At 36.5% G+C, this 25,970-nt stretch overlaps 1 protein-coding gene across 1 annotated transcript in view; it reads right to left on the bottom strand.

The window, feature by feature from the left end:
• Positions 1–574: 574 nt before the first annotated feature.
• Mmp20 (matrix metallopeptidase 20) overlaps positions 575–25,970 on the bottom strand; it is a 42,136-nt gene continuing 16,740 nt past the window's right edge. Inside the window, exons 7-10 of the mRNA XM_027930732.2 lie at positions 16,675–16,811; positions 15,540–15,696; positions 1,683–1,786; positions 575–675 (exon numbers count right to left, since the gene is read on the bottom strand). Of these exons, the coding sequence (XP_027786533.1) occupies positions 575–675; positions 1,683–1,786; positions 15,540–15,696; positions 16,675–16,811 (499 nt within the window). The remainder of the gene's footprint in view (positions 676–1,682; positions 1,787–15,539; positions 15,697–16,674; positions 16,812–25,970) is intronic.

Below are 25,970 nucleotides of genomic sequence, written 5' to 3' on the forward strand. Positions count from 1 at the left end.
ACACCAGTGAGTAGGCAAAGTTAAACAAACAAAAACAAGAAACAAACATTATGTGGTATTTTGCCTGTGATATGTTTAAAGTAAAAGTGGGAAAAAATAGAGTAAAAAATGGGTAATTTATATATATCATAATAAACGAGGGCCAAATTATGGCTGCAAAAACCACTGTTTATAAAGAATGACTATAATTCATATGGTATGACGTTTCCTATTCAAAGAGTTATATATCAGAGAATGCACAAGTAGACTTCTTCCTAGAAATAAAAACCAAACTGATTATTTTTCTTCAGTACATTTGATAAAAAAAAAGACAAATAATGAGTGTCTAATTGAAGAGTGTATTGTGTTGATTCTGATTTTGTGTAAAGTTGGCCCAATTTCTCATTTGGAATAAATTCTGAATACACAACTACAAAAAAAAAATCAGAAGCATTATTTTCAATGAACTCTAAATTGCCCTTAGAATTGAAGGCCCTGGGAAGATTTTATCCTACATTCTGCTTTAGTCCTTAGGAATCAGTTACCAGCTGCTTGCAGTCATTTTCACTCCTTGGGAAAGACTAGATCTTTCTGTTTAGCAACCAATCCAGGAGCTGGATTTCACCACACTAACCACATCTTCCTTCTCTGTATCATACTTGTATGTTTTGGGTCCTGAAAAGAAGTAAATGTGGCCTAAAAGAGATAAAGTTGAAATTGTGGTTACTGACAATGACTTAAAGATATAAAAATGGGAGGATTTGTAATTACAACTTTCTTGAGGGGCCACCAATGGAGAATTGGGTGGGAATCTATCAGGTGGCTTGTCTTGTGCATGGCTCCCATGCCCTAGGACCTGACACTTCTAACTTCTTAGCCATCTCGTATCTTACTCTTGCTTCCTGGAACAGTAAAGTATCATCTTTGGGGTCCTCCAACAAACCATCCTCAGTTATGCTTTGTGCTTTTGTTCAGGCTATTCTCTTCAAAGAAGCCCTCTCTCCGTTCCTCTCCCTAGTCAAATCTCTACCCAATCTTCAAAACTACCATGAAATCTCCAATTACTGCTGCCGATTCTAATATTTTTTTCCTCAGATCACCTCTTTCAATTTTATGAGGTCTACTAGGTAAGTTAATACTGAATAATAGACTATCTTATTTTCCAGTAATTTCATCTGTTTTGGGTGAATAGATGTTTCCTGATGATGCTAATAATTCTGTGAGAGCAGAGGCCATGTCTGGAACTATTTTTGCATTTCTGAATAATGTCCAGTTCTGTTCTCACATTCAAGAGGAATGTGTCGACTAAATTTAATCAACTCAGTTCATTAAACTTTCCTAGCTATGTATTAAATTTCAGGAGTTGGCTAATGGAAGGGGGGAAGCCACTGGGAAGACTGAGACTATGTATTTTAAAGATGAAAAAGGTAATCTGGACCTGGGCAGACTTTATGATCTAGCTGACACATCAACTGAAGCTATCTGTACTTCTAAACTTTTCATTAGTAAAGACAGAACTGCAATGGTCTTTTCCAATTCCTCTTTCTAGTGGATAATCTGGTGATCTAAACATAGAGAAGTACCCAAGACCAAAAAATAACAAATGACTCCTATTTGGAAACCCGTTTTCTGTTCCATTCAAGCAAAGCCCAGATTTCTTGTTATGATTTCTACAAAGAAAAATTTTCAGTGAAAATATTTACCATTTAATTCCACAGCAGCATCTATTTGGCCACTAACTCCTGAAAATTCTTCTTCAGTATTTTTTGGGTAGTCTTTATCCATTTTCCTTTTTCGTTCATCATAGCTGAAAGGAGTATTTAAAAAATATTAGTAATTAGAGATTTTTCTTGGTTGTGGATGATGGCATGTTTAGCCAGGGCTGAGTTATGACTTGTTTTAGATGACACACATACCTGCTTGCTCTCTCTGTGAATTTCTTGGTTCACTAAACAATTGAAAGCCTTTTATTGGGGCTTTAATTCATGGAGTTAGCACTATATACTCCTGGAGAAAGGATTCAACAAATAATGTATATTGAATGAATAAATGATTGTGTGAACATTCATCAAATAAGAAGCAAGAAAATCTGTAATAACTGAGCCTCTGCCTTTTAAATCAATTTAATTGAATTCCATTGCTTTTGTTTGCTGGAAAAATTATGCACTTTACCAAACAGTAGATTAGGTTTCCTTCTCTGGATAAGTAACCACCATTGAATGATAATTGTGAAAACTGGTTACTATATCTCTTTGTGATCTAAATTATACTGTATAAAAAAAAAACACTGTGACCCATATGAGTCAGTGTGACTATATGAGTTCAGCATTAGGAAGAGATGACTCTCACCTCTTTAGTGAGACTTTATTTAACATGTGAGAAAGTCCCTTCCTATTTAGCCCAGAACTCCAAATGGGGACATTCCCAGGTGTACATCTCAATCTTTTTCCACCAAAAGGTCAAACAATTTTTCCTGGGCTACTGGGTAGTTTTTTTTTTTGTGGCAGCAGATTATGCCCACCATCTCCTGAAATGTGCCTTTCATGTGGCTCTGGATGCATAGGCCAACGGACAGATCTTTCATGATACTGAGCAGGAGTCAAACTTTAGGAAAGAAATATTTAGCTGAAATTGACTAGGGATTAAGCAGCTTTTTGGAATGTTGGGATGAGGTACAGAAGCTAATTCTTCCAACATATTGACTGTAGAATGTTAATATTTCATTTAAACCTTTCGTATAAACACTTCAAACTCAGGGGCCTATGTGACTAATACAAGGTTGCTATCTTTTCATTTACCAACTAAGAAAAATACTATCAAGTCATCAAAAAAAAAAAAAAAAAAAAAAGCCATTACTACCTGTCTTCATTATCGTCTTACAAAGAAAAGAAACTAAGTCACCAAAAAGGTAGAAGGGACAGTATGAGACAATTCTTGCTAATAATCTGTCTTTATGTTCACAGAGTACACCTCCATATATTTATTAATATTGTATATAATATTGTGCTTTTTTTTTCTGTGAACTAGTGTAAACTTTGTGATGCTCTAACCCTTTGTTTGTAGAGAATTCTGTTAGATGGCTTTGGGTTTGAGTTTGACTCTCATCTGCTGGTTCTGTGATTAGGATAATGTACCCTGTGCTCTGAGCCCTGGTTTCCTCAACTGGAAAACAGTTAGCCATGAGGATAAGAGACAATGTGAACATGTGTGTGCACACACACCACGTGCCTGGCTCATGTGGCATCCAGGACAGACCTCAGCCATAGACTTTGTGATTTATTTTGACTCCAACAACCATTAATTCTGACTTGTTAGTAAAAGACTGAGTGGACTTTGTGATTTGACCTGGAATCTTAAGTCATTAATACATGACTTAATACACTTTCTTTTGTTTTTCCTATTTTTTTCTTTCTTTCTCTTAATCTCTAAACACAGTTTATCAGATAGCATTATATACAGTTGTAGGCAAGGTTGAGAAAAGGTGGAAAAAAGGTGGGTAGAAAAGGTTAGAGGTGGTCCAGAAAACATAACCTTTCCCGAAAGCACATGCACTGTTATGTTGAGATTTTTTTCTCCAGGAGATAGAAGAAAAGTTATGGGGAATGAGGTTAATCAAATTATGTTATGAATATGGCCTAATGAATCCAACAATTATATATAATTATAATGCATAAATAATTTGTAATGCATAAAGAAAAAAATTAAATAATAGGTAAGAATCATGGACATTTTGGCATTAAGTGGGGAAGAGAACTAAAGAATGAATGTATGTGAAGTCTCTTTACATTATGGATTCAAAAGACATGAAATACAGCTTCAGATAGCCTTTTAAGCTGTGTGATCTTGAGCTAATTATGCAACTTCTCTTAGACACAAAGTTTTTTACTATAAACAGAGCTAACAGTCTGTACTTTTCAAGATTGTTGAAAGGCAGATGGGAGAGTGGGAGATTATAAGAGAATATGAGAAAACACCTACCATGATTCCTGACACACACAGGAAATCATCAATTCATATTAGCTGAATTGAAATATTGAAGAAATATTTTTTATTCAGAATCTTTTATGTGCTAGGGATCTGCTAAAATAATTGCATACATTTTTTCATTGAGCTCTTTATGTGAGACCTAAATATCAAACTAAAACTCACAATTTGCAACTATGTTTATTTCCTTTATAAACATTTGTTTAATTTTGATTAAAGGGTATCAATGTTAAACAAATCATTGCTGATTTAAACTAGTTAACCTTTTTCCAGTGATATAATAGTGCCACATGTATATGATGTAGTTTTTTTATCCTACTCTGCACATTTGTACAAGTCTAAAGACTTAGGGACAATTTTGGTCTAGTGCTTGCTGTTTTGTACGTGCAGAACTTAGATTTGTTAGGCATTTCTGATGGTTTGATTGTGAAGATTTCTATCATATGTCAATGACCTACCTGCTTCCGCCTGCCTCCTTTGAAGGACTACATGTAGAATTCAGTCAGGTATAGGATGCTTAAGGAGAATATCAGAACAAATGGTAAAAGGGGATTTAGGGACAAGGTATCTGAGATATTTTCAGGAAGTTTCATTAAGGTGAACTTTCCTGTGTGAGTCAATGATACAGAAATCTCAAATTTCCCTTTGAAGTTATTCATTAACTTCTAGCCAAGAAACACATGGCTTTCATGGAGGAAGGGGCCTTTGTGGTGTATACTAGGGAAGAGTCATGGTGAGAGTGATCATGACTGAAAAGAAGGCAGGAAAGTGAGAAGCTACCTGTGCCATCCCAGATGAAAGCCAGAAAACAGGACCCCATAAGGAAAATGACAGTGAGAAGTTTCTGGACTGAAGCATTTGTAACAATACAGAAAAATATCTATGCATAATATTAAGGTAAAAAAGTCAGGTTATAAAGCTATATACTTCAATATTTTAAAATGAGGAAAAGGGGCTGAGGCTATAGCTTCGTTGGTAGAATGCTTGCCTTGCATGCACAAGGTCCTGGGTTCAGTCTCCAGCACGTGCACACACACACATGCACACACACACACACACAAAATAAAAAATAAAAATAAAAATAAAAATGAGGAAAAACCCCTGGGGAAAAAAATGGAAGAAAACAATACAAATGGCTGTCAAAATATGTAGCAAATGTTGACAATTTGATAATTCCTTCTCTTTTATGTTTTCCATAGTACACATCACATGCTGTCCTTTTGACCCCTTCTTTCTGGGCAGCCTTATACTCTCATATGGTCTCAGTTAACCACCTGATTATACAGTGAATTCTAAAATGATCTCTATAGCCTGAGTCCCCTTGAACTGAAGACCTATAAGCCCAACTCTCGCCTGGATATTTCCATTCTGGGATCTCACCAGCATGTACGAAATGGAGCTCCTCTTTATTTTCCTGATTCTGCTGCACTTCTCAAATTTGCTACTTAGGTAAATGTCAAAATCAAAAACCATTTATCAAGGACATAATTCCCAACTAGTCGGTTACAAACACCTAAGTTTCTTGTTGCTTGAAAAGAAGTCAGGTCTATTCCTTATCCCCAAACTCATCCTCCTGGGATGGTTCTTGCAATAGTTCATGCTTTCTTTCTAACAATCCAATAGGTTTATTTTTGGGGGGGTGGTGGTGGTGGTGTACTGGGATTGAACCAGGGGCCTCTTCACTGAGCTACAATCCCAGCCCTTTCATATTTTTAAATTTTGAGACAGGGTCTTGCTAAACTTCCCAGGCTGGCTTCAATTTGTAATCCTCCTGATTGAGATTCCCAAGTCACTAGGATCGTGGGCATGTGCCACCGCGCATGGCAATAATTCAATAGTTTTTAAAAATATATTCACAGAACTGTGTTTCATCAACACAATCCACTTTAGAATATTGTCACTGCCCCCAAAAGAAAAATCATGCTTTCAGTCATCAATCCTTACTTTCCCCACCACTCTCCACGCCCACTCAGCCTACCCAGCCCTAGACAATCACTAATCTACTTTCTGTCTCTTTAGACTTGCCTATTCTGGACATTTTATATAACTGGAATCATATGTGGGTTTTTTGGTGACTAAACTTCTTTCATTTAGCATAATCTTTCAAGATTCATGACTATTATAGCATGTGCCAGTACTTCACTCATTTTTATGGCCACATAATATTCTATTGTATGAATTTATTATATTTTAGATATAAATTCAACCCTTGATGGATGTTTGGGTGATTTCCATCATTTGGCTATTATGAATAATGTTGCTATGAACATTTATGTTCAGTTCTTATGTGAATATTTTATTTTTAAAATAAAATAGCTTATTTTTTTGGGGGGGATATATATATATATATATGCCTATGAGTGAAATTCTGGATCAAACGGTAATTGTAATTTTTTCAGAAACAGAAAATAATTTTTCAAGTGGCTGCACTAATTTACAGTCCCATCAGCAGTTGTATGAGGGTTCTGATTTCTGGTTTGTCCATATTCTCAATCATATTTATTTGAAATTTTGATTATAGCATCTTAGTAGGTATGAAATAGTATCTCATGGTGGGTTTGACTTGCATTTACCTGATGACTATTGGTATTGAGCATCTATTCATGTGTTTATTGGTCATTTTTATATGTCCTTTGGAAAAATTTAGGTTCTTTGCCCATATTTTAACTGGATTATTTGTCATTTTTTTATTAATTGGGTTACAAGTTTTTTTATATAATCTAGACACAAGTTATTTGTCAGATATATGACTTACAAATATTTTCTCCTACATTCTAGACTGTCTTACTTTCTTGATAGTGTTCTTTGAAGCAGAAACATTTTTAACTTTGATGAAGCCCATTCATCTATTTTTCATATCTAAGCATCAAATTGCTCAACCCAAGTTCATTGAGATTTACCTCTATATTTTCCTTTAAGACTTTTATAATTTTAGCACTTACATTTAAGGTGTTTCATAAATTTTGAGTTAATTTTTGCATATGGTGTGAGGTAGGGGTTCAATTCCTGGTTTTGTATGTGGCTATCCACTTATCCAGGTACAACGTGTTGAAGAGACTATTCTTTCTACATTGAGTGGTCTTAGCACCTTGTTAAAAATTAATTTGCCATAGATGTTTGGGTTTATTTGGACTATAAATTTTTGATCCATTGATATATACACCTATCCTTATTCTGATAGCATACTTTTTTGATTACTATTTTTTTTTTGTACTAAGTTTTAAAATCAGGAAGTTTAATTTCTTCAAATGTGTTTTTCTTTTTCAAGATATTTTGGTGATTCTAGGTCCTATATTTTAACATGCATTTTAATTCTGATAGGGATTGTATTGAATCTTTAAACCAATTTAAGGAGAAAAGCTGTGTTAAAAACATTAAAGCTTCTCATGAATGAACATGAAATATCTTTTAATTTAGATTTTGTTTAATTTTTTTCAACAATATTTTGTAGTTTTCAGTCTATAAGTTTTCCATTTCTTTTGTTAAATTTAAGTATTTTAGTCGTTTTGATGCTATTTTAAATTAACTTGTTTTCTTAATTTATTTCCATATTGTTCATTGAGGTGTGTAGAAATATAATTTGATCTTTGCTTGTCGAGTTTATTTATCACTTCAAAAGATTTTTTAAAGAATATTTCTTATGATTTTTATACAAAAGATTATGTCAAATGAAAACAGAAATAATTTTACTTTCATTTTCCTCTGGATGACTTTTATTTCACTTATTGTTAACAGGATTTTTTGTTGCAGAATTTTGTTTGTCACAATCAGAACCTCCAGTAAACATTGAATGGAGTGCTAAGAATGGAAATTTTTGTTTTGCTCCTAATCTTAATGGGGAAGGCAACCAGCCATTTACCAGTCATGGGTTTTTCATAGATGCTCTTTATCAGGTTGAGAAAGTTTCATTCTATTCTAAGTTTAGTGGGTGTTTTTTTTTTATTACAAAATGGTGATATATTTTGTCAAATTCTTTTTTTTCACCTATTGAGATGATCATGTGGTTTTATTTTTTTACTCTATTGATATGATAGATTACATTATTTGATTTTTGAATATTAAAACAATATTACAATTTTGGCCCAAATCCCATTTGGTCTTTGTGCATAATTCTTTTTATAAGTTACAGGATTTTGCTTGCTAGTATTTTTGGAGCATTTTTGCACCCACATTCCCAATACAAATTGGTTTGAAGTTTTCTTTTTCTTTGATGTCAGTCTGATTTTGGTATTAAGGTAATGTAAACCTCATACGATGGGTTAGGTAAATTTTTTTTTCTATATTTTGGAGAAATTTGTGGAAAAAATGGCATTAATTCTTCTTGAAATATGTTGGTAGAAATCACCAATGAAGCAATCTAGACTTGAGCTTTTCTTTGTGGATAATATTTGATTACTAATTCAGTTTCTTTCTCATTACTGATCTAATCAGACCATTATTTATTCTTGAACTGGTTTGACTAGTTTGTGTCTTTTTAAAAATTTTTCTGCCTTATTTAATTTATTGGTATGTAGTTGTTCATTGTATTCCTTTATATTTTTTTTCTATAAGGTCATCAGTAATGTCTTCTCTTTCATTTCTGATTTTAGTAATTTGAGTCTTCTCTTTTTCATTCAATTTACTAAAACATTTGTCAATTTTGTCGATATTTTCTAAGCCACAACCTTTGATTTTGTTGATATTATCAAATTGTTGATTTGTTTTCTATTTTATTTGTTTAACTGTAATCTTTATTATTTCCCTCTTTCTGCTTGTCTTAGGTTAATTTGTTCTTGGTTTTGCAATGTCTTGAAGTAGAAATTTAAATTTTTGACTTGAGATCTCTCCTCTTTCTTAATATATGCATGTATAGCTGAGAACTGCCTTTGCTATATCCAATAAGTTCCAGTACAGTATGCTGAGTATTAATTTTCATGTATTTCTAAGTATTTTTTAATCTTTTGTGATTTCTTCTTTGACTTATTGGTTACTTACTAACTAGTGTGTTGTTTAAAACATACATATTTGCAAATTTTCCAGTTTTCCTTCTGTACTGATTTCTAGTTTTATTCCATCATGATTAGAGAAGATAACTTGCATGACCTCAATTGTTTTAAGTTTATTGAGACTTGTATTGTGGCCTAGACGTTCTCTATCCTGGAGAAAGTTTCATGTGTGCTTGAGATGAACCTGTATTCTGTTCTTGGTTGGAGCTTTCTATAGATGCTATAGGTCTGGTGGTTTGAAGTGCTATTCAGGTTCTTTTCCTTGTTGATTTATTTGTTTCATCCTTTACTGAAAGTGGGGTATTGGAATCTCCAAGTGTCACGGATCTATTGCTAATTCCTTTTTTGTTTCTGTCAGTTTTTGCTTCATACATTTTGGGGCTCTGTTGTTAGATTCACGTATGTTTAGAGTTGTTGTTTTCATGGTGGATTGACCCTTTTATCATTACAAAATGTCCCTCTCTATCCCTAGTAACATTTTTTTTAAAGTCTGTTTTGCTCCATATCAGTATAGCCACTTAAAGCTTCCTTATACCTGTGATTTAGATGATATATTTTTTTTCATTCTTTTACTTTTAATTTGCTTGTATCTTTGAACATAAAATGTGTCTTCTATAGATATAGTTGGATCTTCTTTGCTTCATCTTCTTTTTCATTTTTTTTTTTGGTGTTGGGGATCAAACCCAGGGTGTCATACATGCTAAGCAAGTGCTCTACCACTGAGCTATACCCCTAGCCCTTCTTCTTTTTTTAAAATTCAGTTTGATAATCTCTGCTGTTTGATTAAGATTGTTTAAATCCATTTGTATTTAATTTATATTATTGATAAGGTTGGATTTACACCTGTTATTTTACTTTTTGTTTTCTGCCTATCACATCTTTCGTTTTCTCTGTTTCTCCTTACTGCTTTCTTTTGTATTGATGAAGATTTTCTAATGTAACATTTTGGTTTTTTTTAAATAACTTTTTAAATTATATTTTCTTCAGCTATTTCCTTAGTGGTTGCTATAGGGCTTACCATATACAGATTAGCTTATAAAAATCTGCTTCAGATATGTACTAACTTGATTCCAATGAGATACACAAATATCAGCCTTAAATAGTTCTATTTCATTCCCTTCCCTTTGGAGTTTTGTTGTTTTATATATGACATCTCTATATTACAAGTCCCCAAATAATTTTATAATTATAATTTTATAAAATTTAGTGTCTTCTAAAGAAGTTAGGAGAAGAAAAAAGAACAAGTATATATTTGTGACTTTTTAAATATCATCCTTCTTGCTCACTATTTCTGGTTTTCTTCTTTTGTTCTGTGAATCTGAGTTACTATGTGGTGTCATTTCCTTCCCCTAATACAGCTTTGCTCCTACCCATTCTCTTTGTACTGTTGGCATACCTATTTCTACGTAATAGTGCCAATGACACCTTATACACACAATGTTTTATACAATACTTAAATTAGTTAAGAGAAGAAAGAGGAACTGTGCCTTTGTACTGTGTCGGGACTACGTAACTACAATTGCTGTTTTTTTTTTGTTTTTTTTTTTTTTGTGTGTGTGTGTTTGAATCATTGTCTGAAGTCACTTGCTTACTTTTAGCCTGAATTACCACCTTTAGTATTTCTTGTAAGGCAAGTCTGCAAGTAACAAATTCTCTTGAGTTTATGTTTACCAGAGAATGCTTTCATTTTAAAGGAGCTTTGCTAGTTATAGCATTCTAGGTTAAGAATTTTTTTCTTTAAGCACTTCAAATATGCTTTTTGCCACCATTTGGCTGCACTAATTTAGCTGGTTTCCCCTAACTAGTTAAATACCCCTCCAAACCAGTCACGTTCCTGCCTGAGTAATTTTTACGACACAAATCATTGCATTGGTCCCTTATTTAAGATATTTAAACATGTCCCTCTTTTCTACAGAATAAATACGGATCATCCTGAAAGTCACTGGCCCTGCAATCTATACCCTGCTTTCCTTGGGGTACTCTCTTGTTTAGTCCAAGTTCTAGTCATACTGAACTTGAGGTTTTCCCCACACTCTCAGGCCCTTTTGTGCCTCAGTGCTTTTGCTTCAACCGTTCTCTCTGCCTGGAAGCCTGCATCCCCACCCACTCTGGGAAACTCCTACACAGCTCTCAGTGGAGTTCAATCATCTGATTCCCCTAAGAATTCTTTCCCGGCACCTGTGCTAGAGTTGGCTGTTTCCTCTTTGTTTCGGTCCTTTGATGCTCATGCGGTCTTTGGTTAGGGCAATTTTGGCTCTTAGATTTGTTAATTATTAATCTATGTATTTACTCTCAACCATATGATCTGTTGAGGGCATTAATCGCACCAACATGAATTGAATGCTTAGTATGTGATAGGCACTTCACAGTGTTTCATTTAATCCTATAACTCCATGAAAGTAAGTGGGTAATATTTTAAATTTCACTTTGAGATGATGAAGCTAAAAGAGAGAGGTGATTCAGATTGTCAGATGATTGCAGGTAGGGTTAAGATTAACACCAGGGCTCTCTTATTCCCGTTCACCCACTAATCAGGCAAATGCTATGCCTTCTCTTGGGTGTCATGGGGACCCATACAGAGCCAGACACATAATCATGCCTGATCAGTATAGTTGAATGTGATAACTCGGTAATGATTTTTTAAAAAATCAAGACATTAAAAGGCAAGATTTCAAATTGCACTCCATATTCTTATTTTTTGTTACTTATTATTTATTTCTATGTGGTGACTAAATATAAAATCTTTAAATAAAATTATCTCTTTCCAGTATTCCTGGGGCATCCAGAAGGAGAGTATGTGGAAGATGTATCTTACTTTGCAGCAATGATGCCTCTAGTCTATCTGTATAAAAAGAGTGACTTGGGGTGGCCATGAGATTGAAAAGGGCTGGACCTGTAGATTTAAAAATCACTTTACATAAAATTTAGAAGTCATTACCTCTCTGTGAAAGAATGATGGAGGTAATGGCAGATTCCTACCCCCCTAGGAACCCCTTGATAGAGCTACTGCTTTGCTATTGGGAGGTGAGGGAGAACATCTATAGGAAGAAATTAGCTAGAAATGACAAAGTAATGTAGAGAAAGAAAAACTGACTGTCGTTGGTGCCCGCTAGAAGGAAGAGGGGGTTTAATAAAAACACATCAGGGGGCAGTAGCCTCACTGGCAAAGTTCAGCCAACATGTCGGTTGGTGATGTGGTAAGTGGAGGCATCAACAGGGTCGAGCTTCTTTTTAAGATTTCACTCTGTGGTTTTCTGTGTGCTTTTCCCCTGTGAACAACTTCTACATGACCCTTAGGTGTCACTTTAGAGCCTAAACCAACCTGGCTCCAAGCCAGCCCTAGATCCTCTAGAGGAAGAACTTCAATCATTTTCTCATGAGTTTCATTCACAGAAACTGGGTCGAAATCCTAGGAATTCATGGAGTAGCTCCCTCATAATAAGCATATTTTAGTTTTTGTTTTGTTTATGTCACAGACTGAACTTGCATGAGGACCAGCTCTAAGAAGTGATTAAGGAAAATTAAGACCTAACACACTGTCAGTGGATGTCGATGTAGGATTCTTGAAGCTGTGGGCTTCTGTATTTTTTAGTATGGCCATATGATGCTTTGCCCTTCCTTCCCAGCCTTCTCCTTCTTTCTACCCAGAACAGGGATGTGCTAATGGAAGCTCCACTGGACACCTCAATTCATGAGGCAATGTGGGAATGGAAGCCACGTGCTAAGAACTGGGGAGCAAAACATAAGAAGCAGCTTGGGTCCCCAGTGACCACAGACTCACCATACTGACTCTAAATCTGTTGAACTCCTGACTTTTTACATATATTAAAAATAAACTCTTGGGGGATAGTAGAGGATAGGAAAGGCAGCAGAATACAACAGACACTAGTATGGCAATATGTAAATCAATGGATGTGTAACTGATGTGATTCTGCAATCTGTATACGGGGAAAAAATGGGAGTTCATAACCCACTTGAATCAAAGTGTGAAATATGATATATCAAGAACTATGTAATGTTTTGAACAACCAACAATAAAAATTAAAAAAAATAAATAAACTCTTATGTGTCTTTGTTACTAGCAGCTGACCACAATGTCTAACATTGAGGTTCACGTGACAATAGATGTCATCAATGTAAGGACCTGCAAAGCACAATGTGCAGAATTTAGAGGGAGGACAAATTGGGCTGATGTAATAGCTTGTTCTAAACTTCTTAGCTGTAGGTCAGCTTGTCTGTCTTATTCCTGAGTGGATGTGCTTGTGTATGGGTTGTAGCATGTAAAGTAGAAGATTCCCATTGCTGAAGGGATTTTTTAAGCTTTGCCAAAGACAGTAATTTCAATCAACATCAAGGGTTTTCAGCATTTAAAAAGGAAATTCCCTTTGATCAGCTTTGTGACTGGATTGCCACTCAGAAATATTGAGGTTTAGGCAATTACTGGTTCATTATCACAGCTTTTAAAATAATTATTTGTTAATTAGCCATATTAGTTCCTACTGTTACTCAAGAGTTACTCATTTTGAGCACCTACTATGCACGAGATTCTGTGCTGGGCGTCTGCATATATCACTTAATGCCCTGGGAGGGTTAAAAGTGACAATTCTGGGTTCTTTTCCTAATCAGCAGGTCGAGCTCCTTGAATCAATGTCCTAAACCAGCTTTTTAATATTTTTTTATGTTTTATTTTTTTAGTTGTAGTTGGACACAATACCTTAATTTTATTTATTTATTTTTATGTGGTGCTGAGAATTAAACCCAGGGCCTTGCACAAGCTAGGTGAGCGCTCTACCGCTGAGGCACAACCTCAGCCCTAAACCAACTTTTTAAATGAATCCTCTTTATCTAGATTGTACTAAAGACTCTTTCTTCACATACTCACAGAGACCTAGTTGGAAATGTACAATGTTATTTTCTCTGGGAGCACCAGGCATCATAAAAATCAGTGACCTTCTCCCTCCCCAACTTCAATTTACAGAGAATTTTAAACTTTTGTCTTCAGGAAGACTCTTGCCCTAGCTGTTTAGCTTGCATCCAGCCTAACTGGAAGTCCATGCTTTACTGAGAGTCCTGGTGGGTGGTAGATTAGTCCAAAGACAAAATGATTAGAGGAGAAGAGAAATCATGAGAGAGAGGGCAATACTTCCAGTGAGAATAAGGCTGTGAACACTCTTTGGGAAATTAGCTGAATGACTCACATAAATGCCCTCCTCTCCCCTCCCTTTCACAGGCATCTGTTGATCTCAGTACCTTGAAGATCCACAACAGGAATGGGGTTTCTCAATATCTATCTCCCCACACATTCACACCATGATCATATCCTCCTTATCTTAAAGACGACCTTTGGAAGATCATATTCTGCCCAGTAGATATTAGTGTCTCAGTAGATGAGTTTCAATGCTACGTTTCAGGGAGGTCTGAGAGGAAAGTATCTGATTCAGTGGTTGAAATGCTGGGCTGGAAGTGACAACTCAGGACAGCCCCTGATACTTTGAGCAATGCCTCCAGGTTCTCAGTGACTAAGAAGAGTCATAAAGGTCCATATTTGTTTCAGATTCTTTTCTATGAAATAAATTTTTTTTTCTCTTCTCATGAAATATATCTGTGTTCTAGTTATAGCACTTTCTCAGCTCCCAATTGGGGAAGATGATATCAGTAAGGTGGGAGAAGATGACAAATATTTTTTATAAATATGATCTTGTGCCACACAGATGGTTATTAGAAATGATAAAAGTGAAAATATTAGACCAAAGAGATCCTCTAGATCCTCTTCACAGGTATATGGTGTTTAGCATAGTCACCTGCTTGGAATCTGTTTTCGTGTCTCTTTTGAAGTTCAAGGAAACAGAAAGTGCCAAAGAGATAACTGAGAGTAGAGGAATGTTTGCAGCAGAGGAGATGTGCCTTTGAGGAGTTTGGCAAAGAGGTGCAATCATTCCTCAACAGCAGTCAACTAAGGATAGAAACTTTGTGAGGCAAAGCATGACCCTGTGTGCAGTGGTTAGGTGGCAGATCACACCTTACTCAGATCTGCTTATAGTAATACCATGCAAGACAGGCATGAAAATAATATGGTATTCCCCTTTGGATAAGATGAATCTTCTTATTTTAGGCTAGATAAAAGGACTTAACCTAAATTATTTTCCTTTCAGCTGAGTTTTCCTTCAAAGAGCCCCACATTGATTTCTACATACATTTTTTTTTTTGGTCTCAAACTGCAGAGAATTCTGAAATGCATTTTATGCACATGTAACAGTAGAGTCAGTTCCCACTCAGGCATTCCCAGAGGGTAGTTAGGTACTTGGGGATACCAAATCCACAATTTTGGGCCAGTGGGTCCAGTTACTGAGTTCATTGAAAGATCAGGATGTTTGATGTCCTAGAGACCAAACAGTGGGATTATTGAATGAATACTTCATTTATCATTTGGGTGATTCTGTATAATGAAGAGCATCTACTGGCCATCTTAAAGACCAGTGGTCAAGGAAAGTCAGTAGGCCTGTTGAAAACTTGCCTTGCAGTCTTTTTTTTACAAGACTTTTCTCCCTTCCTATTGAATATACCTAGACAATAAAAAGAGAAAGACCATACCTGTAATATTCATCTCCCACAAAGAAAAGGGTCTTCTGTGGCTTCTTGAGATAGACAGCAGCATCTATTCTCTGCACATGCCTTGGAAACCCAAAGTCATAAATAGTCCGAGGAGGACCTTGCATTTGGAATCCTCGTGTTATCCAGTAGTGGGGGCCTGAAAACAGAAATTAAATTTTACACACAATTCTGTATCATTTAGTGATGCCTGTCACTCCTGAAGATGTATATGTAGGACTCTAAGTGGAACTTGTGCCTGAAGGTATTTGCCATGACTATAACTCAAGATGAGATATAAGCCTCTAATTATTCAATTCAGTAAAAGATTTGAAGTTTCCATGGAGACAAAAATCTCTAGTTATGCTTTAAGGAAACAATAATATCCATACAATTGTGTCTTATGTTTAACATCTTTAGTATTTCAAGATACCTTTCATTTTTAATCTAATTTCATCTTCAGACATATGAGAGAGGAGGGTCAAGTGATGTGCAAAAGCTATAATTCTCACTTACATTGGCACCAGTCTTCCACCCTTATCCGTCAGTATCAAGAAAATATAAGCAAAAACTGATAGTTATCACTTCTTGGATAATTTCATTGGCTAGCTATTGTCACAATACATCTTCAGGGTTGATGTGTTCAAGGACCTCAGTAGAATATGCCATGTTACTCTGAGCAGCATGGGGCAGGGACCAGGTTTTAGATCCCTGACCACAGTACCTCATGTGTTCCTCACAAAATCAACAGCTAAGTTCTGAAAACAGTTGATGGTCACTGATATTTATGTCATTGTTACAAAGTAGGGTGGCTTTTTCTTTTTTTGGTACCAGGGATTGAACCCAGGGGTGCTTAACTACTGAGCCATGTCCCTAATCCTTTTCATATTTTATTTTGAAACAGAGTCTCAATCAGTTGCTGAGGCTGGCTTTGAATTAAAAATCCTCTTGCCTCAGACTCCCAAGCAGCTGGGAATACAGATGTGTATCACCTAGGGTAAAATTTCATTCCCAACCTGAGAAGGAGCAACTGAAAACATGCTCCATGATCCTGAACTACTACTGTCAGAACTAGATATTCCAAATAGGTGGGTACTGTGCTCCTGTTGTTTCTTTCTCTGAGGGATCTGTAGGATACCTTTGAAGAAGTAAGCAGTGCCCCTCTCAGCCACTTCGTAAGCTGCATCCACGTTGGACATGAGCTGGGGGAAGGAGCTGGTGATAGTGCTGGGCCGAATCCCTGCTGGCACGTGAACCTGCCTTCGCCAGAAAATCCTATTGGGCATTCCAGAAGAAATCAGAACAAGTTTTAGATCTTCAACTGCTTGTGAACTAAGATGTTACTGCTAGCCACACTTCAGGGGTCATTGCTAAATCCCTTTTGTAACCTTATAAACAGTTTCTTCTCATCTTTGTTGTCTTAGCATCTTTATGGTCCTCTTTCATTTACTTAGGGATGTTCAAGACACCCAAGATATAGCAAGGAAAATCCACCAATGATTTATACATCAATGCTGTGCATTCTACTTCCAGATACTGCATGAGATGAATTTCTCTTTCCTGTTCTGATTTCTTAAAAATTAAAATTTCAAAAAGAGAAATAGAAGAAAGTGAACATAATAAATACTATGTAATAGTATGTATAATGAATCAGATTTTGTGTTTGGGAGATCCTAATTATTCCTTATGAAAACATTAAATAATCATAAGTTCTGGTATTGCTATGTAACTGTCTATTGGAAGTGTTTACATCTTTGAGCTGGTTGGATAATTAACAGAAAATCTAATATCTACATATTACTTTAAGATTTAGCAACTTAGTCATCTGCTTGTCCAATATCATTTTCATAAAATCTTGGCAGGGTACACATGAAGGTACTGAGCCAAACTCTCAATGTAAATGTGGTCCATTTTGCATTTTAGAGGTGGAAACTGTTTTTCCCCCCCTAAAACATGTTTACTTGGATTCTTAGAAGCCCATAATCAATGCATAAGATTATTTTGAACAGAGAGAAACTGTAATAAAGTTCTGACATTTAACTTTCCATGTAGTTTGCTTAGAAACTCCCCAAATCTTATGTTGAATTTTCCTACTCAACTAACAGATATTTTTGGAGCACCTATCAGATGCTGTGATAAATATCAAGGATGAAACACTGAACAAGACCAAAATGCTTATAGTCTGGTAGTAGAGACTAAAAAAAAATTAGGCAATTCTAATTCAGAGTGATCTATACTACACAGTTAAGTTCAGGATGCTCTGGGAAAATGAAAGAGGGATACCTGATTACATCCAGGGGTTTAGTGAAGGTGTTCCAGAAGAGGCAATTTAAACAGATGAGGAAATCTCAAAACAAACAAACAAACAAACAAACAAACAAACAAAACCCAAAATATTAAGGAAAAGGTATTCCTTATTTCCTAAGAGGTATTATGACATAGAAGAAAAACCATCATTACAGAAGATGTTCTAGCTCAAAATTTGGTTTCATAATATCTTAAATGGGAATAATCATTTACTGGCTAATTATCATGAAATATTTAAGAGGATTAAATGGGATAATGTATGTGAAAAAAACATTATAAACTGCAAAATGAGCACCAGACATGCTTCACCATGCCTGGTGATCTCTGTTTTTTTTTTTTTTTTTGTTTGTTTGTTTGTTTTTTCTTTGTTTATAACTCTACTTTTTTTCCAATGAGACCTGGCCTTTTCTGAAAGAAAGAGAAACTGTATTCCCTTCTCTATTCTTTGTATTACTCACTTAGCACTTAGGGTTTTCAGAAGTGTTCAGAAACTACTTCTTGCCCTAATTAGGAACCCGGTGTGGAATCTGAAAAGCAAGTGTTTTCCAGTTAATGTAGTTCAGTAAAACAGTTGTGATATGCTGACCCTGTTCAGGCCCCTGAGGTAGAGTGGGCATTTCAGGGATTTGCAATAGTCAGGCTGAGGACATGAGGTAGTATTAAGAGGAGGCATAGAAACAGACATGCCCTTCCACAACCAGGCTCTGTCTGAATTATGTCTCTGATGAGGTGTACCCAATTTCCAACTGCTTTCTCTCTGGGCATAGTAAAGCTGGGAAGAATTTTCTTTCATTTCTCATTTAAAAATCAAGAAGGATTCTAGGCAAAATTAACCCTACCTTTTTATTCATTTATTTTTGTTAATGTATTATAATTATACATAACAGTGAAATTGATTGTTAAATATTTGTACTAATCATAAATCTGACCTTTTATATGGAGTTATTAAACTTTGATGTCCTGAATAACTCAATATGAGTGACACAATGACTAAAGAAGAAGGCAAACCAAAATATACTTTTGAAAATGTTTACAGGTGAGAGAATCTTCAATTTCTTACTGTATCAACCTTGATTAAGGATACTGTGAGGACTAAATTTAAATAGCACTTTCTAAATCAAGAATGATTTTTGAGCTCCAGGGACAAAATGATCTTGTGCCTAGTGACAATTTTGGTTGTCAAATTAAGGCCACCCGGACATCAGAGCCAGAGATGCCACTCAATACCCTACATCACAGGATAGCCCAATGTAACAGACTTGCTTGAGTGAAAATATCAGTAGTAGCAAAATTAAGAAATCTAATAAAACAATGTTATGATGTATTATAATGTATGCATTGTTTGCATAAGAAAAATAAATGCTATCCATCACTTATATAAATTATCAAAAATTTCAAATGGAACATGTAATCAGTCATAAAAAATCCCCATAAACCAATGGGGAAAATTATATCTGCCAGATAATAACACAATAGAACACATATTAAGAGGATTTACAATTTTAGAGCTATTTATCTCAGTAAAAAATGTATTAAAATTGACCCCAAAAAGTATAGCAAGTAACATCCCGATTTATCTGTAAGTGGATTTAAAATATAAACCAAAAAATCTATAAGTCTGTCAGAAAAGAATAGCTGTGTAATATATTGGAACTATGTAATGAAAACAGATAAAAGAGATCATATCAGTAGTCCATATTTGATCTTTGATAAGGAGGGCGAAACAATGGAGCTTATTGATATTTTCAACCAGCTGATTAGATATTTAGCTGCACTATTTATCTTTGTGTACCAATAGCTGACGCTGTGCCTGGTACATGATCAGGGTCCAGTAAATATTTATTGGCTAAATAAATAAGTACCAGAGGATTGAGCGGAACATATTTGATCAGCAAATTTCATATTCTCTGAAATTTTCATTTCTTTTTACTGTAGAACAGTAACTAATTCATCAAATGGTCTGGTGCGTCTTTGATCCATATTGTAGAACCTTTGTTCTTCTTCTTCTTTTTTTTTTGGCACGGGGCATTCACTGAGCTACACCCTCAGCCTAAACCTTTGTTCCTTTTGTGTTATACCCAATCATCACCACTCTCCACCTACCGAAGCAGAACCCTGTCAGTCTTTCATTTTCAGGTGATGCCTTCACCTATTTGGAGAGTATTCAGGCAATTCAGCCTGAGCTGAATGAGCGCTCTCATTTTCTATTGATAAATCTTCAACCTCACTTTCTGCCTGACTCAGTTATTCTCTGTCATTCAGAGGAAGAGATGTCTTATTTCTTTCTGGCTTTCTGATGCTCTCAATTTAGTTACTGCTTGCTCTCCTGAGATCAGGCAATATGGTTGCAATGAAAAAGAATCAAGGGATGCTTGGAACCCTTTTTTTGTTTTTTATCCTGGTCCTGTGAGTTGTTTAATTTTTCTGAGACGGAATTTCTTTCTGTCAAAAAAGAGTGAGAATAATATGTTTACAAATTTATTAATCTATGATGTATAAAATTCAAGCAGTTTTTTTCAACATCGGTAAATTTCCTACTTAATTTGTCTCGTTGGAAACTTTGAAGTACACACCATTACATCATTGCCTGAGAAGCCATTCATTTTGTGGGTTCACTGATCAGGGCTGATGATCTCAGAATACTTCAGAGGCCAAGAAATCAACCACGCATCCTCTACTCCACTGAACCAAGAAAAATACAGCTTATAAAATGAAAGGCCCAGATGTAGACAGTGATGTGGGTTAAAAATAGTCAAAGCTGTGCATGGTGTCCTTAAATTAAGAATGTTTACAGCCATCTGAGGAACCCACAGGATCCATGTTTAGAAGCCATGCCCTGTGAAGGCGAAGCTCGCCATCCCTCACTCAGGAGAGAGTTCAGGAGAAAGAACACAGAGCCAGAGAACTTTGTTCACCTTCTGGCTTTTTTTTTTTTTCCTGAATTTTTAATTCATCACAGAGAACTGGTCTACGTAACTACAAGTCTACCCTATAGCCAGAAAAGACATAGCCCCAGGCAGAGCATGGAGGAGGAAGACTTGCTCCCCCATGTGGGGCTCTCTTCAAGCCCACGGAATCCTGGGAAATGTGATTTCAAACATACCAATCACAGTGGGCACTGATGGTATCGTCCTTCCTTCCTACAGCATTTCACTTTTCTTTTTCTGTATTGGCTCCTTTTCATGTCTTCCAACATGAACATTTCCCATTTTTGAAATTCTCTTTTGACCCTGCTGCCTTTGCCAGCTGTTTGTCATTAACAAAACTCCCAAATGAACATCCATCTCTGCCATTTGCACTGCGACTCCCTGGGGCCTCGGCCCTTCCTCACTCCTGTGCTGTGACTACGTTCCCTAAGTGTCACCTGCAGTTAGTCCCTTCTCTTCAGCCCTCCATCTGGTGACTTCAGCAGTGTTTTCCATTGTTGATCATTAAAAATCAAAACAACAACAACAAAAAGATGAACCTCCTTTCCTGGATTTATCTAGGATTCAACCACAGGGATTTTGTGGCTGCTATCAAGCAAACCAAAATTAAAATTCTAGCTGAGGACGGTAACTGCGTGAATTTAATGAGCAAATGTGTGTAAAATGCTCAGCATCTTACACAGCAGGTCATAAAATGACCATGAAATGTCAGCTATTATCCCTCTCGTGGTTGTCATTTCTCTTGGAATGCTGCTTCACTCTCGCCTTTATTAAGTGCTTTTCTCCACTGCAGTCATTTCCTTTCTTCCTCTTTATTCTCTCTTCCATTCTGTTACGCACTTCCTATTTTTAACTGCCTCCTCTGTGTGGGAGATTCAAAACCCACGAAATTGCCAGCTGTGACCCCTTCCCTGGGCACTTGCTTATTTCTATGAAACCCCTCTACAATTGCCAGTACTTTAAATCTGACACATCTAGGATAGACTTTGTTTTTCATGTGTCCCAAATCTCGTGATTCTCCTGTGTGGACAACACCATCACAGCACAGCCATGAGGCTGCTCCCTGCTGGGGCCCTCCTCTCTCACTGGTGAATCCATCAGCAGCCTCTTACACCCATCCTTCCCTTACAAATGATTATTATTACTAGTAGTAGTATTCTATGAGATATGCAAAATCTTTTAAAATGTGAGTGTGAGTTAGCGATCAACAGATTGTTAAAAATAAAGAATCCTATTTTTGAGGAGAGAGAGAGAGAAAAAAAAATCCTTTCCTTGCTGCCTGCTGGCTCCCAACCTGTAGGCAGATGGTCTGGGAACAGCCTGGAAAAGACCAATGTGCAACAGTTCAAAAAGCCCATGTTCATTCATGTTAAAGTCCAGTGCTTTCCTTGGTAGTTCCATTTCCTAACTTGCAGATTCCCCATATTAGGAACTGGACAGACTCTGGCCTGCAGTGGATGGTCTGTGGGCTGAGATGGGGGTCTAGTTTCTTCATCATTAAATAAATCTATTATTCATAAATCTATTATTCTTCTAAGATCTGTAGCTGATTGTGATGGTCTTGATTTTATCATTAAAATTATGATGGGAAAACCCCCAAATAGCCTGGAAGATATAATATAATTTTAATATGACTGCAAATCCAGTCATTTTTCTCTTTTCTTTTGTAACTAATGAAGGAAGAATGAAATAGCCTTAATGTTTTGTCATGTATTATAAAGAGCAAATGAAAGTGCATATCTATCTAAATATCTACTTATGCCTTTTAACTGATTGTAGGTGAGCTTTGTTCTTTTCACCAGATCATTGGAATGTACATGTACACACTAGGGAGAATATCTAACAATCTCATGGGGCCTTTACAAGGTCCTGCATTCCATCTTGCTTTGGAAACAAACTGCATGGTTATTATGCCACAGCTTGCAATGTCCCATTAACAGATTATTGTTGGTGACGGGGAATTCCGGGCTGGTGAGTGGGAGAGAGCAGATCAGAGCCCTTTCATAATCAGTGACTCTCTGATTGCCATTCTAACTGTGGCTTGAAAGAATTCTTTGTTCTTTGTCCAGACTGAACAAATACTTTGGGACTTGTGGTGGCAGCTGGTAGGGGATCAGAGCTAGGGAGTCCTGGAATCCCAGCTCTGGATGGCACCTTGGAGCAGTAGAGCAGTGTAGTTAGGAACACTGACTCAGGAGTGTGATAGCAGGTTTGCACCCCAGCTTCACCCTCTTGAGCTATATGCTTCTGAGCAAGTTGTTTGTCCTTCCTGTGTCTTGTAGAAAGAGAATAACACCTTTGTAAGGATTTGATAACAAGGTGCTTCACATAGTAAGTTCTGAACAATTGAATTCACTATTAATAATCAGACAACATCCTAATTTTACAGAGAAGACAGGCTCAAGGTCTCTGGCAAGTTAAAGGCAAAGCCACTTCTGACTTTTATCCTCCTTACAGCTTTTCCTCATTCTTTGGAATGACCTGTCCAGCCCCAATAGCTCAGTACATCCTTAGTAAGCCATTTCCCCTTCGCTAATGTCCCACCTTCGCTTACTCATTCCTACAGGTCTCTTGTATCTGCCTTCTGTCCATTCTGTTTTCACTCTCAGCGTTCATAGTCAAAACGCCAAAAGATGTGTCCTCTTCAAATGGTCATTAGTCATTGCTAAGTGTTCATAGTGTGATAGAGGGTTTTTGGTTTGGTTCTGCTTTTTAAAGAAAATAATTATAATTGAATGCAAAGGTATAGTATCCTGACTACACCATCTCCTTTGCCACTACCACAGCCACTGATATTTATCAGAAGAAGCAGCTACGCTCTACACAATGGCCTCACTTCTTTATCCCTGAATGAGGGCTGCGTGCTGTTCAGTGTCTGGACACTCTTTCACTGTGGACTCTAATAATGTTAAGCTTCAGGTGAATCCTCAGCCCTGTGTCCCAGCTCTGCCTGCCCTCCACCTTGTCTACTACTCCTGGGGCAATGCCTAGGGTTCCATTAGGTTTACTTTTTGGTAAAGCAAAAGCTGCCAATGCCAAGATGGAGTTGCTTATATTAGACACGAACCAAAGCAGAGCTGGAAATCATGAGAGGTTCTTATGCTTCTCTGTGTGAGATAACAACTACTACCAGAACACTCTCACAGTTCAGAAAAAAAAAAAAAAAATCCAGGTAGGTTGCTTCTGTGAAGCAATCAGTGTTATCAGTGAGTGATCTCCAGCACCTGCAGTGAGCCTCTGTGGCTGAAGAGCTTTGGTTCTGGACAGCTTGCAGAGAACATCTCCTTTTTTGCCTTCAAAAGCTTCCCCTTGCCCTAACCTCCTCAGATGCATCATAATTCAAGTAGCACGTGTACATGGACTGTGGTCCTCTGCTCTCTCTTAGATGAACTTGTGGTTTCCCTGGAGATCCTTTCTCTCTGTTGTTATTTTGATTGACAGTAATAGTAGGAAAATGATCAATAAATCTTAAAAAATAAAAAAATACATAAAAATGACAAAAATCATTTAGGTCTTCTAAATACCTTAGCCGTTTCTAAGCCTTTTTGCTTACATGAATTACATATTTTTTGATTCCCACTCCTATGCACAGCAACTTCCATTTACTGAGCCCTCATTTTGTGTCTGTGGCCTTATCAGTAAGAGGGAGGTTCCCAGCCTCTGCTCTGATTTGCCTTTGAAAAGTAAATACCTTTGCATTGTTAAAGATTTATTGCAAGCTGCACTTAATTTTAAAAAATTGGAAGCAATATAGATATTCTGAAATATGGGATTGGTTAATTAAGTAGTGGTATATCTATTCATTGGAATAATAGATAATATATGAAAGATTAAAATTAAAATTAATTGATATGAAAAAGTGAAATGATGTTGAGGGAAATACATTTCAAAATCAACACAAGTAGTAAAATCTTATTTTTGGTAAATCTTTGCCTTCTCATATTAACAATAGATAACTTTTGATCCAGAGAAAGAGTCTGAAAGGATTTACAAAACCATGGTTAACAATGTGATCACTCTGTTACAAATTGAGTGTTTGGGCCACTCCTTCCCCTAGCTCATAGGCTGAAGCCCTAACCTCCAACTTGATGATATTTGGAGGTGGGGCTTTGGGAGACAACAGGTTTGGGTAAAGTCATGAGGGCAACACCCTTATACTAGCATTTAGTGCCCTTATAAAAGGAGACATCGGAAAGTTCTCTCCCTCTCCCTACATGTGTATGAAGAGGCCACGAGAGCGTAGTGAGGGGGCGGCTGCCTATAAGGCAAGAGAAGAGGCCTCAGGATGAGACCTACTTTACAGGAACCTTAACTTTGGACTTTTCAGTCTCTAGAACTGTGAGAAATACATTTCCATTGTTTCAGCCACCCTGTCTATGATGTTCTGTTATGGCAGCTTGAGCGGAATAATGCATTCTGGGTGGTGGGATTCTTTTGTATATTTTGTTATTCTCTCTCTCTCTTTTCAGAATAGACAAAAAGTATTCTTGTAATAATAGGTTAAAGATCTATTTCCCAAAGAAACATCAGATTTCTCAGACATCATCTCCTCAGTGAAGTCTCTCTGGACCTCTCAGGTACTTATTCCGTGTATTGGTCTCATAGTTCTTCTATATTTTAGAGCTTGTGTCTTGCCATGATTTTTGAGTGTCCTTCTGTCTCAAGCAACTATGAGGTGAGCAAAAGCAGAGAGGATGTTGATCCATTTTTACATCCCTAGACATTACAGTAGTGCTTGGCACCCAATATGGGCCCAATGGAGAAAAACGATAATGCCATACACACATTTCTGAGCTCCTCTGACTATCCTGGTGTGATTGGATTCCATCTCCAGTGTAGATAAATGTGGCTATTTCTCTTTTCTTCCATGAAAAGAATAAATTACAGTAACCAGTGTTATGGAGGCAGCAGCCATGTTCCCCTAGAAGCCAGAGAGTGGAGAGGAAAGGGATCTGTCTTCTGTATGCTATCTGACAGCTAACGGAAAGGAGGAAAGTTGGAAGCCTTGAAGAAGAGATTACCACCCACCATCATCCAATCATCTTCCTATTTGCCTCTTTGTCCAAATAGTCAACCAAATATTTATTGAACACTTACAACATGCTCTCTCTAGGCACATAGTAGTAAAGAGAACAGATATCAGATAAATTTGGGCTAGTGTCTTACTTCAGCCACTTAACCGCTATCTTGGGAATTTTCT

The sequence above is a fragment of the Marmota flaviventris genome, chromosome 9, assembly GCF_047511675.1.
Source record: "Marmota flaviventris isolate mMarFla1 chromosome 9, mMarFla1.hap1, whole genome shotgun sequence".
In the NCBI taxonomy this organism is placed as follows: Eukaryota; Metazoa; Chordata; class Mammalia; order Rodentia; family Sciuridae; genus Marmota; species Marmota flaviventris.